The sequence below is a fragment of the Macrobrachium nipponense genome, chromosome 19, assembly GCF_015104395.2.
Source record: "Macrobrachium nipponense isolate FS-2020 chromosome 19, ASM1510439v2, whole genome shotgun sequence".
NCBI classification, from domain to species: Eukaryota; Metazoa; Arthropoda; class Malacostraca; order Decapoda; family Palaemonidae; genus Macrobrachium; species Macrobrachium nipponense.
This window is the reverse complement of record NC_061088.1, coordinates 45,141,493-45,154,240: the sequence shown is the minus strand read 5'-3', so window position 1 is coordinate 45,154,240 and position 12,748 is coordinate 45,141,493. Positions and strand designations below refer to the sequence as shown.

Below are 12,748 nucleotides of genomic sequence, written 5' to 3'. Positions count from 1 at the left end.
ATTTCTCACTGCTTATGTAGTTTTAGGATTGCTGTACTACCTGGATACATATCTTCAAGTGTTCTAACTCAAGATTCATCTGTTCCTTGCTTTTGAAGGGTATTCATTACAGCTGAAGTTCTGATAGAATCAAAACCTTTCTCATAGTCTATAAATGCTGGTTTACATGGATATGGTCAGTTGTTGAATACCCGTTTCTAAAACCTGCCTGCACTCTTGGTTGATTAAAGTCTAGCTGTCTTTCAATTCGGCCTAATATGATCTTTGCAAATATTTTTTATATTACTGAGAGTAAACTTATTGAGTGGTAATATTTCAGGTCTTTTGTGTGTCTCTTTTTGTGAATTAATATAATGATTAAGGGTTTTCAAGCTGTAGGTATAGAGCATTCTTGCAAGCATTTTGTGTAAAGTTCAGCGAGTTTTACTATTATGAAATCTCCTCAAACTATTTTTAAATCAATTGTTAGGCCATCTTCTCCTGCTGCTTTGTTTCTTTTCATGCCTTTTAATGCTTCTTTAATTCTAGTGTTACTTTTGGTACCGGTTCAGGTGTTTCGTTCTTTCTATTGACAAAGTTATTTCCTATATTACTATTCTATAGCATTGTATAGAAATCCTCAGCAATTTTTATTACTCCACCTCTTTTCCATGTCTTTTTCATCCTTTAAAGCAAATATCTGTTGGCGTCCTTTTCCAAGTCGATGCTTCTTCCCTTTAGTGTTTCCTCAATTTTGGGCTGATTGTGTTAACGAATGTCTTGGGTTTTTAGTTTGCTTATTGTTCTGGTAGTTCTATTTCGTCTCAATTGGTTTTTACCCTCATTTCCAATCTTCTTTATTAAATTTTTGGTGTTTTCTAATAGTTTTCCTTGATCTTGTGTATGGAACTTTCCACCTATCTCTCGTGCTGATTCCAATGAAAATTTTTTTAAGTTACTATTCATTTCTTCTTTACTTGCTTCCATTTCATCATGTAGGTGGAAGTATCTATTTTGTATTGCTAAACTAAACTCATCAGGTTATTCTCTTATTACAGGAGTGTTTTTCTCTTTCTTTCCTTAGATCTAGGCAAAAAATTAGCGTTCCTCTTTCTTTCCTTAGATCTAGACAAAATTTACTTCTCAACATTCTATGGTCGCGTGACTTTAACTTGTTTAACACTATCACATCTTTAACTAAATTAACTTTTTCACCGTGAATAAAATCTATTTCGTTTTTCGTTTCTCCGTTTGGGCTTCTCCATGTCCATTTTCTATGTCCCTTTTTATAAAAAAAGGTGTTCATGATTTTTAGATTGTTTCTTTCAGCAAATTCTACAAGCATCTCTCTTCTGTCATTTCTTGTGCCTACTCCGAATTTACCTACATCTGATTCTCATCTCTTCTTTTGTCCTATTTTAGTATTGAAATCACCCAAAACAAATGTAAATTGAGTCTCATGTTTTTTCAAAGATATCTCCAGATCTTCATAAAAAATTTCTTTTTCTTCTTTTGTATGGGATGTTGTTGGTGCATACGTTTGAATGCCTTCAGATTATACTTATTATTTAGTTTGATAATAGATCCTGCAATTCTATCTCTAATACTATTAAATTCTTTCATGTTAACTGCAAGATTTTTATTAATAAGAAAACCCACTCCATTTCCATTGTTCCTTTCATGTCCTCTGAAGCAAAATATATAACCCTCTTTTAAATCTATATAAGATTCGCCAGTTCTTCTAATTTCACTCAATCCTATTATATCCCAATTTATTTATTTTAGCTTTTCTTGTAACACAGCCAGATCTTCTTCCCAAGACAGATTCCTAACATTGTACTTTGCAAGGCTCAGTTTCCAAAAGTGGCCTGTTCTAGTCTAGAGCTTTTTAGCACCTCCTGCAGTGGGACGAATCTGCCCGCCACCTTTGGCAGCTGTTACACTGCCGCTGGGGACTGGGGACCAAGACGGGGTTGTTGTATTCATATCTGGGGTTCGGCTAGTTTTTCATCACCACGCTGGTTACTGGGGATTGGTGATGGTGGGAGAGTTTAGTCTGATTGCTCACAGCAAACCAACTTAGTATAGATGGCCCTGACTACTATGAGATTCAGGGCCTCTGTAACACGGTTTTTTGGATTTTGCTCCTTATCAAAGCATCGGATGTAGCTGAAAGTTGACATTTGTATATTTTACAACCACACACAAATTTTGTCAGCATTATCAATAACCTAAACCCGATAGTTTTAATTTTTATAGAGTAAAAATGATCTAGCCGACGCCATGGCCAATGATTACGAGCCAAGAGTCGAAAAACATTCATTACGTAAGCAAAGTAAACATTGTTTTACGAAATGTTGCCCCGCCCATCCACCAGACAGAAACCCATTCACCTTATTCCATCGGCTCTGAAACCCATAGTAGTCAAGAATGGCTAACAGGATTTGGAATTGTCCCTGTGGTTGCAAAACTGCATTTGTCTTACGACTTGCAACTTTATACAAAGGAAATCCCGTGGCCATACTTACTATAGCCTGAATAGGTAATTATTCAGTTTCTAGTTTAAATCCAATGTTTATGGTCTGATTTGTATTTAGCGTAACGTGATTATAATACTTGTAATGTCATTCAGGATTTTGAACATTTCCATTAACTATTCACTATGCCACCAAGAGAGAGAGAAAGAGAGAGATTGTATGTGAACAGTCTTTATATAACTATTTTCGTTAAAATAAGATTTTTATCCAAAGTAAATACAAGCTTATATGTGCTAAACTCTCCAGCAGACCAACGGATCATCCGATATAATTTTTTTTCTTCTTCTTTAGTCTGTACGACCATGTTGGATATAAAGACTTTATGAATGGCGGAACGATACATAGATGTGGGTGGGGTATCTGTGCTAGCGTAGTAATACTACTGTAGCAGTAGTGCCGCAAAATTAGTAATAGTAGCAATTTACATGAATTAAATGCTTTGGTCACCTGCTGGGATCCTTGAGGATCATTTAGCACTTCTTACAACTACTCGAGAAATGAGTTTTTATAGCCAGAAGTTAGATTTTCTAATACAACAATGTCCATGATAGCCTTCAGTGTTATCCTGAATTACAACGAGGCCAAAGTGGGTGGAGCTTCATGAAGTCATCATTCTGACGATAATTATTGGTGAAGGTTTAAAGCCAAAATACGGTACCGGCTATTTTTTTTATTTTTTCAGTAAATAGGTAGATAGCCGATAAACATAAATTGCTAGACATTGGATACAGCAGTTATCAAATCAAGCTTGTCTACTATGTCTTTGAAAATTACCAACTATTCCCTACATCTTGTCAATCTGATTGTGACCTATAAAGTAGATTATAATTTCTGAGGACACTTATTTTGGGAGTTAGACTAATAATCGAAGTGTTGTTGTATTTATTAACAGACTAATAATCGAAGTGTTGTTGTATTTATTAACATATTTTGTTGGTTTGTTCATTATGACAATTATCAGTGCAGAGGATTCAGAGTTCATAAAGGTGTACTGCTTTGCTTGTATTTAAATTTTTATGTCATTGTTGCCAGAGGTATAGCCTTCGTTACGTATAGCCAATCATCCATCGAGAAAGAGGGAAGGAATGCTGTCATAAGTTACGTAACGAGTGCGTTCGAAACCTTATCTCTGAGTAATTTGGCCCGTCTTCAAAAAAAGTCACTTTTACATTGGAAGTACCAAATTTATTCAACCTACGTAATGCATAATACAGTCAAAATTTATGTGTAGATATAATGTGTATTCTGAATAAGCGTTATATCTATGAAATGCATAGATAAAAAGTTATTGCCAAAAAACCGTGTTACAGAAGCCCTGAATCTCATAGTAGTACAGCCTTGCTGATCATGGTGATACACAAACCCTTTCACTTTGTTAAGGTATCCCTACTCAGAAAGGGTATATATATATATATATATATATATATATTATATATATATATAGATATATATATATATATATATATATATATATATATATATATATATATATATATTATATATAGATATATATTCTTCAGGATTTTAAGCCAGAAACAAGGAAAGGTAAAACCTATTTATAACCAGATTCATTCATCCTTGCCTATATGCAAGTTGCCCCTGTGAACTGGAAGCCTCCATTCTCTCTAAAACCCTCTTTGCTCCCAATGGCTGCTTTGGATTTACTCTCCACAGGGAACCCTGGATGAAGGGAGGGACTATCCAGGCAAGATTTTAAAAGGACAGGGCTCCAGCCGCTCTCTCTCAGAACTTTCTCAGACTTTCTCAAGCCTTGCAGACTCCACTTCACCCCTTCTGCTACCCTGCCCCCACCCCCTTAGGGATCCCACAAGTTTTTTTATACCTCCATAGTCCACAGAAATATCAGCAGATAAGAAGACTACCTTACCCAGGATTTCCAGGTACTGTGAGATGTAAATTTAGTGCAGTCAGGGAATTGTTTTGCCTCTTGTCTGTATTTCATTTCCATTCTTCCAAGGCGACTTTCCCCCTCCCCCCCCTTCTTTGTTCAGCTTCTCACTCCCCCGATTTTGGTTCAGTGCTGTGATTAATTCCCTTGTGATGCTAGTAAACATCCCCTAGTTAATTCACGTAACGTAATAGTCCTTTCTGTGTAAACTCCCAGTCATTTCATGCCCCTTGAGTGGGTTGTAATGTTTTATGCTAAGAGCAAGTAGTGTGTAACGTTCCCCACATGTTCATCGTTTTAGTACTAATGCAATCTTTTTGCAGACAAACACCATGCCTGATTGTAGGAGAAATTGGGAACCCTTTGGAATGAGGCTTGCATTGAAATAATCCATTTTGTGCAAATTCTTATTTCCATGTATGGTTCATTTCCCAGCCACATGTTTCCAGTGGATCAACAATCCACCACCTCATTAGTTCCTGGACCTACCGTAACTTAATGTAAATATAGTTCGTTTAAAACTAAAGTCCAGAGTTTATGTAAAATCCTCCTTTTTCAGTAACATTGGCCTTCTGTCGTAGATTTTTTGTTTGTGATAACTCTCATCCCTCTAGTCAAGATAATTTTTAAGTGTTAGACTACATTTTCAAGGAGGGAAAGAGCAGGTCATAAAATGGCAACCATTTCCAGTCTAACATATTGTCTTCAGCTGCAACAGATCCTATCAAAATTTATTATCACAGTGACTAATAAGAGGTCCACTGCTGTTAAAGCCCCAAATAAAAAGGTCATCCGAACCACAAGCTGAAACTACTTGTACCCCACCCAAAGCAGCATGATCATTTGTAGATTTGCCAAAATCTAATTCTAAAGGTTTGCTTTAGAAAGATGTATTTTTTGCTTTCATAAGTGGGAACAATGTAAGTGGACAATGCAGTCCAGTGCTGCTGAAATTCCCAAAGCTGCAAAAAGATTTCTGGAAGTTAAACAAAGCCAAAGAATACTATCTTTAGCAACTGAGGACCTGGTTGCAATCGAGGCTATGTATCATAATTTATGCAAATGACAATTTCTACGTAAAACAATCAGTCAGTAATCCATCAAACAGAAAATTACATGAAATTTATCAAGTTTTATTAAAACTGAGGTAATTGAGAGGAACAAACTGAAATATATATCCCAACTAATGGAGTTACACAAGGAGGTATATTTTGGTGCAGGAGGCCTCAGGGCTGACCTTGATTTGTACACTCATCAAACACTGGCTGAAAAACTGAAAAGCAAATTTGGTGATAATATAAAAGTTGGTAAAGAATGCGATCGTAAAGAAAACTTCATCTTTAACAGAGACATATAACTTGATGATGGAAAATCCAAACCCTTGAGTACGTATAATGCCCCATATTGAAAATGTTGGAAATACAGCCATGGTGTTAAGATCTGACACACTGAATATGCCAAAAACAAGTTACCTTTGCCGACATCCATTGAAAGGTTAAAATCATCGGCTCCTGATATTCCACTTCTGATGGAAACGTCTTTTCAAACACTAATCCACGGGCTTTCATCAGATGTAAATGATAGTGTACAGAGGAAAGCAACTGCACTGGTATTTCATGCAATTTTTTTCAACTACGCATGGAGCTGTCCGTCCCTGGAAGAATACATGTTTTTAATTATTAAAAATAACATAAATACACCCAAATCTTTTCTGTATTACATTATTTTGCATTGTTTGTTTCTGTTTTGTCATTTTAGTTGCTTTAAAAATGTTAATTTTAAAATATTTTTGAGATTAGATACAACAATAGTATGTTCAGGATGTTCTGTACCTTATGCGCTCTATAAGCTCAGAAAGGATCTATAGACACACACATATGCAAGTATGCTTTGTATAGCTGAGCCTACTCTTCCTTTAAAGATGTGAACAGTACGGACACAGCTTATGATTCGTATAAACGTACTCATAACAAAAGAAAATTTCTGTAACAATAATACGAGATGAAACGAAAATTTAATATCATGCAGTGATATAGTATTTACAATAAATGACATTAACATGAATATTTTGGGCATATAAATCATGTTAGAAAACATCAATAACAAATTGATAGACCTATGCACAGATGCAGATGCTGAATGACAAATTGACATGTTTCTGAGATGTTGCATACACAGTATAGCAGCTGAAAGTAGTGTTTCACTACTAGCTATGAGCTTCAAAGAGACATCATGGAAAACACCAAGTTTGATTGGACAAGTCCAATGGAGTGAGATGACTCTCTGGACTATACTGGACATAGTATACCATGTGTTTATTTTTGCCCTGAATCGTCCTAACTATGCTCAGTGGGAAACATGGTTTCTGTCAAAAATGCAAGAGCTGGATCCCTTAGCATTGGATGCATTGAAGGCAGGTGCATTTTCAACCAAACTAAGTAAGGACTCTTATTCAAGATCACCAATTGACATCACACTAGAGCAGACTGTGGACTGTGATGCTGCCTCATCATCAACAGACATTACACATTTTGGAAATTCAGACACAACATTCAGATGATGGTGTGTAATACTTACACAAAGAAGTCTTGCTCTATCTGAATTGATGTCAATTTGTGGGATCGTACCAGGAGAGGCTCCAATGAAGCAGAGGACTCCACATCGAAGCAGGTATGATAACGGGGACATGAAGGTATTTTGTGATACTGGAGGTAACATGCAACCCATTTGACCTTATTTCACCACTCCAATTAGCCAATCTGACATCTGGAAAAATTACAAACCAGGCAACCACAGACTATTTGATTGGAACACTAATTCGTGGGGCCACGTTGAAGAAACAGTTTCTTGCTCAATGTAGAGAAAGCAATGTAAGAATGCTGAAAAGGGTCAAGCAGATTAACCCTCTTACGCCGACTGGACGTATTTCACGTCTACATTTTTTGTCTCCCGTGTGCCGACTGGACGTATTTTACGTCGACTTACAAAAGTTTTTTTTTAAATTCGCGAAAAATACTTATAGGCCTACCAGCCTAAAACTTTTGAATCACGCGCCTTGGGGGATGCTGGGAGTTCACAGATCAAGGTGTTGTTTTGATTACAATCGTTACGCAGGCGCGCAAGCGCGAATTTCTTTCTTGCCGCACTAAAAAGTATCTGTGACGCATCTCGGAAATTATTTCATCACTTTGACATAATTTTTGTACCATTGTAAATTAGCTGTTACATGAAGTATTATATATGAAAATGTGCGCATTTTTATGTAGAATACAACAATAAAATACTCATGATTGTAGCTTTTATCAGTTTTGAGATATTTTCATAACGATAATTGCCCAAATTTCAACCTTCGGTCAACTTTGACTCTACCGAAATGGACGAAAAACGCAATTGTAAGCTAAAACTCTTATATTTTAGTAATATTCAATCATTTACCTTAATTTTGCAACTAATTGGAAGTCTCTAGCACAATATTTCGATTTATGGTGAATTTATGAAAAAACTTTTTCCTTACGTCTGCGCGGTAACTCTTCCGAAAAAAATCATACATGCGATTGTGGTAATGTTTGCACCATTTTAAAATTAGCCGTTATATAAAGTTTTATATATGGAAATTTGCGAAATTTCATGCACAATACAATTAAAAGCAACCCATGGTTGTAGCTTTTACCAGTTTTGAGATATTTTCATATAAGTAACGATAATTGCCCAAATTTCAACCTTCGGTCAACTTTGACTCTACCGAAATGGTCGAAAAACGCAATTGTAAGCTAAAACTCTTATATTTTAGTAATATTCAATCATTTACCTTAATTTTGCAACTAATTGGAAGTCTCTAGCACAATATTTCGATTTATGGTGAATTTATGAAAAAACTTTTTCCTTACGTCCGCGCGGTAACTCTTCCGAAAAAAATCATACATGCGATTGTGGTAATGTTTGCACCATTTTAGAATTAGCCGTTATATAAAGTTTTATATATGGAAATTTGCGAAATTTCATGCACAATACAATTAAAAGCAACCCATGGTTGTAGCTTTTACCAGTTTTGAGATATTTTCATATAAATAACGATAATTGCCCAAATTTCAACCTTCGGTCAACTTTGACTCTACCGAAATGGTCGAAAAACGCAATTGTAAGCTAAAACTCTTAAATTTTAGTAATATTCAATCATTTACCTTAATTTTGCAACTAATTGGAAGTCTCTAGCACAATATTTCAATTTATGGTGAATTTATGAAAAAACTTTTTCCTTACGTCCGCTAGGTAACTCTTCCGAAAAAAATCATGCGATTGTGGTAATGTTTGCACCATTTTAAAATTAGCCGTTATATAAAGTTTTATATATGGAAATTTGCGAAATTTCATGCACAATACAATTAAAAGCAACCCATGGTTGTAGCTTTTACCAGTTTTGAGATATTTTCATATAAATAACGATAATTGCCCAAATTTCAACCTTCGGTCAACTTTGACTCTACCGAAATGGTCGAAAAACGCAATTGTAAGCTAAAACGCTTATATTCTAGTAATATTCAAGCATTTACCTTAATTTTGCAACAAATTGGAAGTCTCTAGCAATATTTCGATTTATGGTGAATTTATGAAAAAAATAACATTTTCTTTACGTTCGCGCGGTAACTCTTCTGAAAAAATCATACGTGCAATTGTGGTAATGTTTGCACCATTTTAAATTAGCCGTTACATAAAGCTTTATATATGAAAATGTGCGCAATTTCATGTAGAATACAACAAAAAATAATTGAAGGTTGTAGCTTTTCTCATTTTTGAAATATTTGCATATAAATCACGATAAATAGAAAAAAAACCATGTTTGGTCAACTTTGACTCTGCCGAAATGGTCGAAAAACGCAATTGTAAGCTAAAACTCTTACAGTCTAGTAATATTCAGTCATTTACCTTCATCTTGAAACAAATTCGAAGTCTCTAGCAAAATATTTAGATTTATGGTGAATTTAAAAAAAAATCTTTCCTTCCCTCCGCGAGCGGATTCTCCTCCACAAATCTCCGAAATGCGTACGTCCCATTCTCGGAATATTTGCTCCATTTCATATTAGGCATTTCATAGAGTTTTATATATGAAAATGTGCGCAATTTCATGTAGAATAAAACGAAAAATATTTGAAGGTTGTAGCTTTTCTTATTTCCGAAATAATTGCATATAAAAAATGTATATAAAAAAATTCGACATTCGGTCAACTTTAACTCGTCAGATATGGTCGAAAACTGCAATTGTAAGCCAATACTCTTACAGTATAGTAATATTCAATCATTTGTCTTCATTTTGAAAGAAATTGGAAGTCTCTAGGACAATATTTAGATTTATGGTGAATTTTTGAAAAAAATATTTGTTTACGTCCGCGCGTTACGAATTCATGCATTATTTTGTGATAATATTTTCTCTGTGTTGCTTTTATCGTTTTACAATGTGTTATATACCAAAATGATCGCAATTGAGTGTACATTACAAAAAAAAGGGTAACTTGTTACCTTTAACCGTTTTGCGCACAGCACGATTTGAATACAATTATATATGAAATTTCGTTTTTGCGCTATCATATATCGCATTATTTATATATGATAATGATAATTTTTTTCATTTCTGATGGTTGCATACTAAACTTCAGCCAATGGCAAAAAAAGGAGCCAAAAATGAACTCTTAATCTTCAAAACTAAGCGCGCTGTGATTTTTTGAAAAAAATATTTTTTCCGCTTCCGCGCTCACTCCGAAACACCTCCGGCACACGGGAGACAATTTTTTTTTTTACCGCTTCGGCGTAAGAGGGTTAAGGTATACAGAATTTTGCAGCTGAAAATCTTAAACCAAAGACCACCAAGGAGAAAAAGGTCCTTTCAGCTGCTGCAGGTGTCCAAGACGCATTGTTCACTTGCTGACAATGGGAAAAAATTTTGGTCTTCAAATCAACCTGAAATTCCCAACAATAGAAGTTCCACTTTCATTGGCCCATGTGGACAGCACACCGACAAAAACCGAAAAAGTCAATCTTGCAAGCATTAATATTTTTCATTACAATAATAGCAAATAATAACGAGAAACAGAAAAAAATATTGTAATAATACCTACAAAATACTCCACACTTCTCAAATCTTCCATCACTTGTGTTTGTTTTAGTTCGGTAGTTGTTGTTATTGCAACATGGAGCCAGTGCAAATGAATCCTACATCGGCCTAGAGGGGGACACTTTGATCTTTCTGACCCACCAAACTATCAATTGAAAGTTTCTGTAATTTGTGTTTTTCAACAATACAGTACCTAATCTTCAGTTTGGAAGCAGTTTTATTCATTGCGCTTTTCACTTGAATTAACTTGTTACTCTGACTCCCTAAAACCCTACTGTCTAGGGTCTATGGCAGGCATAAACTTCTGTCATTGTTAGTACTGTGTACCCAAGCACCTGACCGATATAAAAATTCTGTTTTATTCCATTCCTCCAAAAACACGAATAATTGTGAAATTTCACACCCTTAAAATAGTTCCCATGGCTAGTACTATCAGGCTGAAGCTCGGCAGAAGTTCATTTCTTTCAAAGGGGCTGTCGAGCCAGTAGTTTAAAAGCATATATATTTATTCTTCTTTTCACTTGAATAAATCAAGCTAGCTCGTGGACTAACATCATCAGGTACACTTTCAAGCTGTTCATTTCCAAGGTCATCCCATAAAACACACTTCATATGTCTTTGGTGCAGCTCAGACATGTCACCTTGGCATGCATTAAGGTAATGGGTTGATGGATATTAGTACTGCACAATCAGGTGTTGAATTAGCTTCTCTCCTTAATGTCCCTTGGGATGAACATGATGTTTACCTCTCCCTGAAAGTGCTAGATATTTGTTTATGAGGGGATTTGTGCATGACCAGGATTCTTCCATTGGTGCTTGTAGTAAACATGAAATGCATGCCAGATGTCAGCTTCAGCTGAAGATGAGATTATTTATGGCTTTGCCATTAACCCATATGGTGATATCCATTGGACACAGTCAGTTACGAGTTGTGGACCCTGTAACAGTGGTCAGTATGGTCATCTACCACTTTGTTGTCTTTTAGTACTCCATGGACATCTTGTCTTGGGTAGTTTAAATTTTTGTAGGATTTTGATTATACAGATACAACTCCTTGCTCTAATTTAGAACCTTGGGTACCAATATTAATCTCAATCCCATAAGCTTCAAGGGGGAATCTTTTCTAACCTGGTAATATGGGTGCATATTAGGTTGCTAGATCACCTTCCACCTAAGTTGTTATTCAGTTATGTGTAAATAATGTTTGTTTTGTGGGGGAACAAATGTAATTTTTAAAAACAATTTTCCATACATAGCCATTACATATGTACATTATAATGACATGCCTTCCAGCCCTTCCATACTGCTGAAAGTGAAGCTAGCACTTGACTGGCAACTGAGGCCATGGTCATGCATGCTTGATATTGCAAGTCAGCCAATGATCTTAAATATTTCATTGGTGGAAGGGTGAATATTGTGTCTAGGGATCTTTGAAAACATGAATAGTGCATACGCAACTCATAGGATTGTTTAAAAAAACTTATTTTGTTTCTGAAAAAATGTGTACAGTATACTTTATTTTTGTAGGGACCAAGCAGATTTGAAACAACCAAACCAGTTATTGCTGCAGTGGAGGGATTTGCAGTAGCAGGTGGATTTGAACTAGCACTTTGGTGTGATCTTAGAGTTGTAGAAGAAACTGCTGTAATGGGAGTCTTTTGTAGGAGGTAAGGATGATTTTATTTTTGAATTTATTTCTTTGCTAAATACTTGTCTCTTCAAAGGTATTCATGCACTGTACTGTAGAAGCTGTAGTAACAAAAATAAAAGGCATGCCTACGATTCTTCCACTTCAGCTATAGGCATGGATTGTTTAGGTTGAGAAACTAATTGAAGAATAAGCTGTTGAACTCTCAGTTCTGACTTCTTTATATCTGATTCTTGGTCTTTTAATTAATGCATCAAGTTCTTAACATAATATTTCTACAATATTGTCTTTTCCATCTGTTCAGGAAACATCTGTTTGTACAGAAGTTCAAGGCATGTATTTTCCATTTCTGCATAGGTCTCCTCTCACCTAGCAGCCTAACTTCTGTAACAACTTTTCCATTTCCAGTTCTTATTTTTAAAATTAATGTTTTGTGAGGGCTTAATGAGAGCCTAACATTATGAGTTATTGGTTTCCTAGAACTACATTGCAGTACTGTGCTACAGTAATAATAACCACTGAAAATCAAAAGACAAAAAGTCTTTGCCACTTCTAGCAAAGTTCTTCTG

At 35.4% G+C, this 12,748-nt stretch overlaps 1 protein-coding gene across 2 annotated transcripts in view; it reads left to right on the top strand.

The window, feature by feature from the left end:
- The window catches only part of LOC135216783 (enoyl-CoA hydratase EchA19-like), a 346,923-nt gene that overhangs the window by 128,449 nt on the left and 205,726 nt on the right, over window positions 1–12,748 (top strand). For both annotated transcript variants that reach the window (XM_064252275.1, XM_064252267.1), the window contains one exon: window positions 12,059–12,198. In XM_064252275.1, coding sequence (XP_064108345.1) covers window positions 12,059–12,198 — 140 coding nt within the window. The remainder of the gene's footprint in view (window positions 1–12,058; window positions 12,199–12,748) is intronic.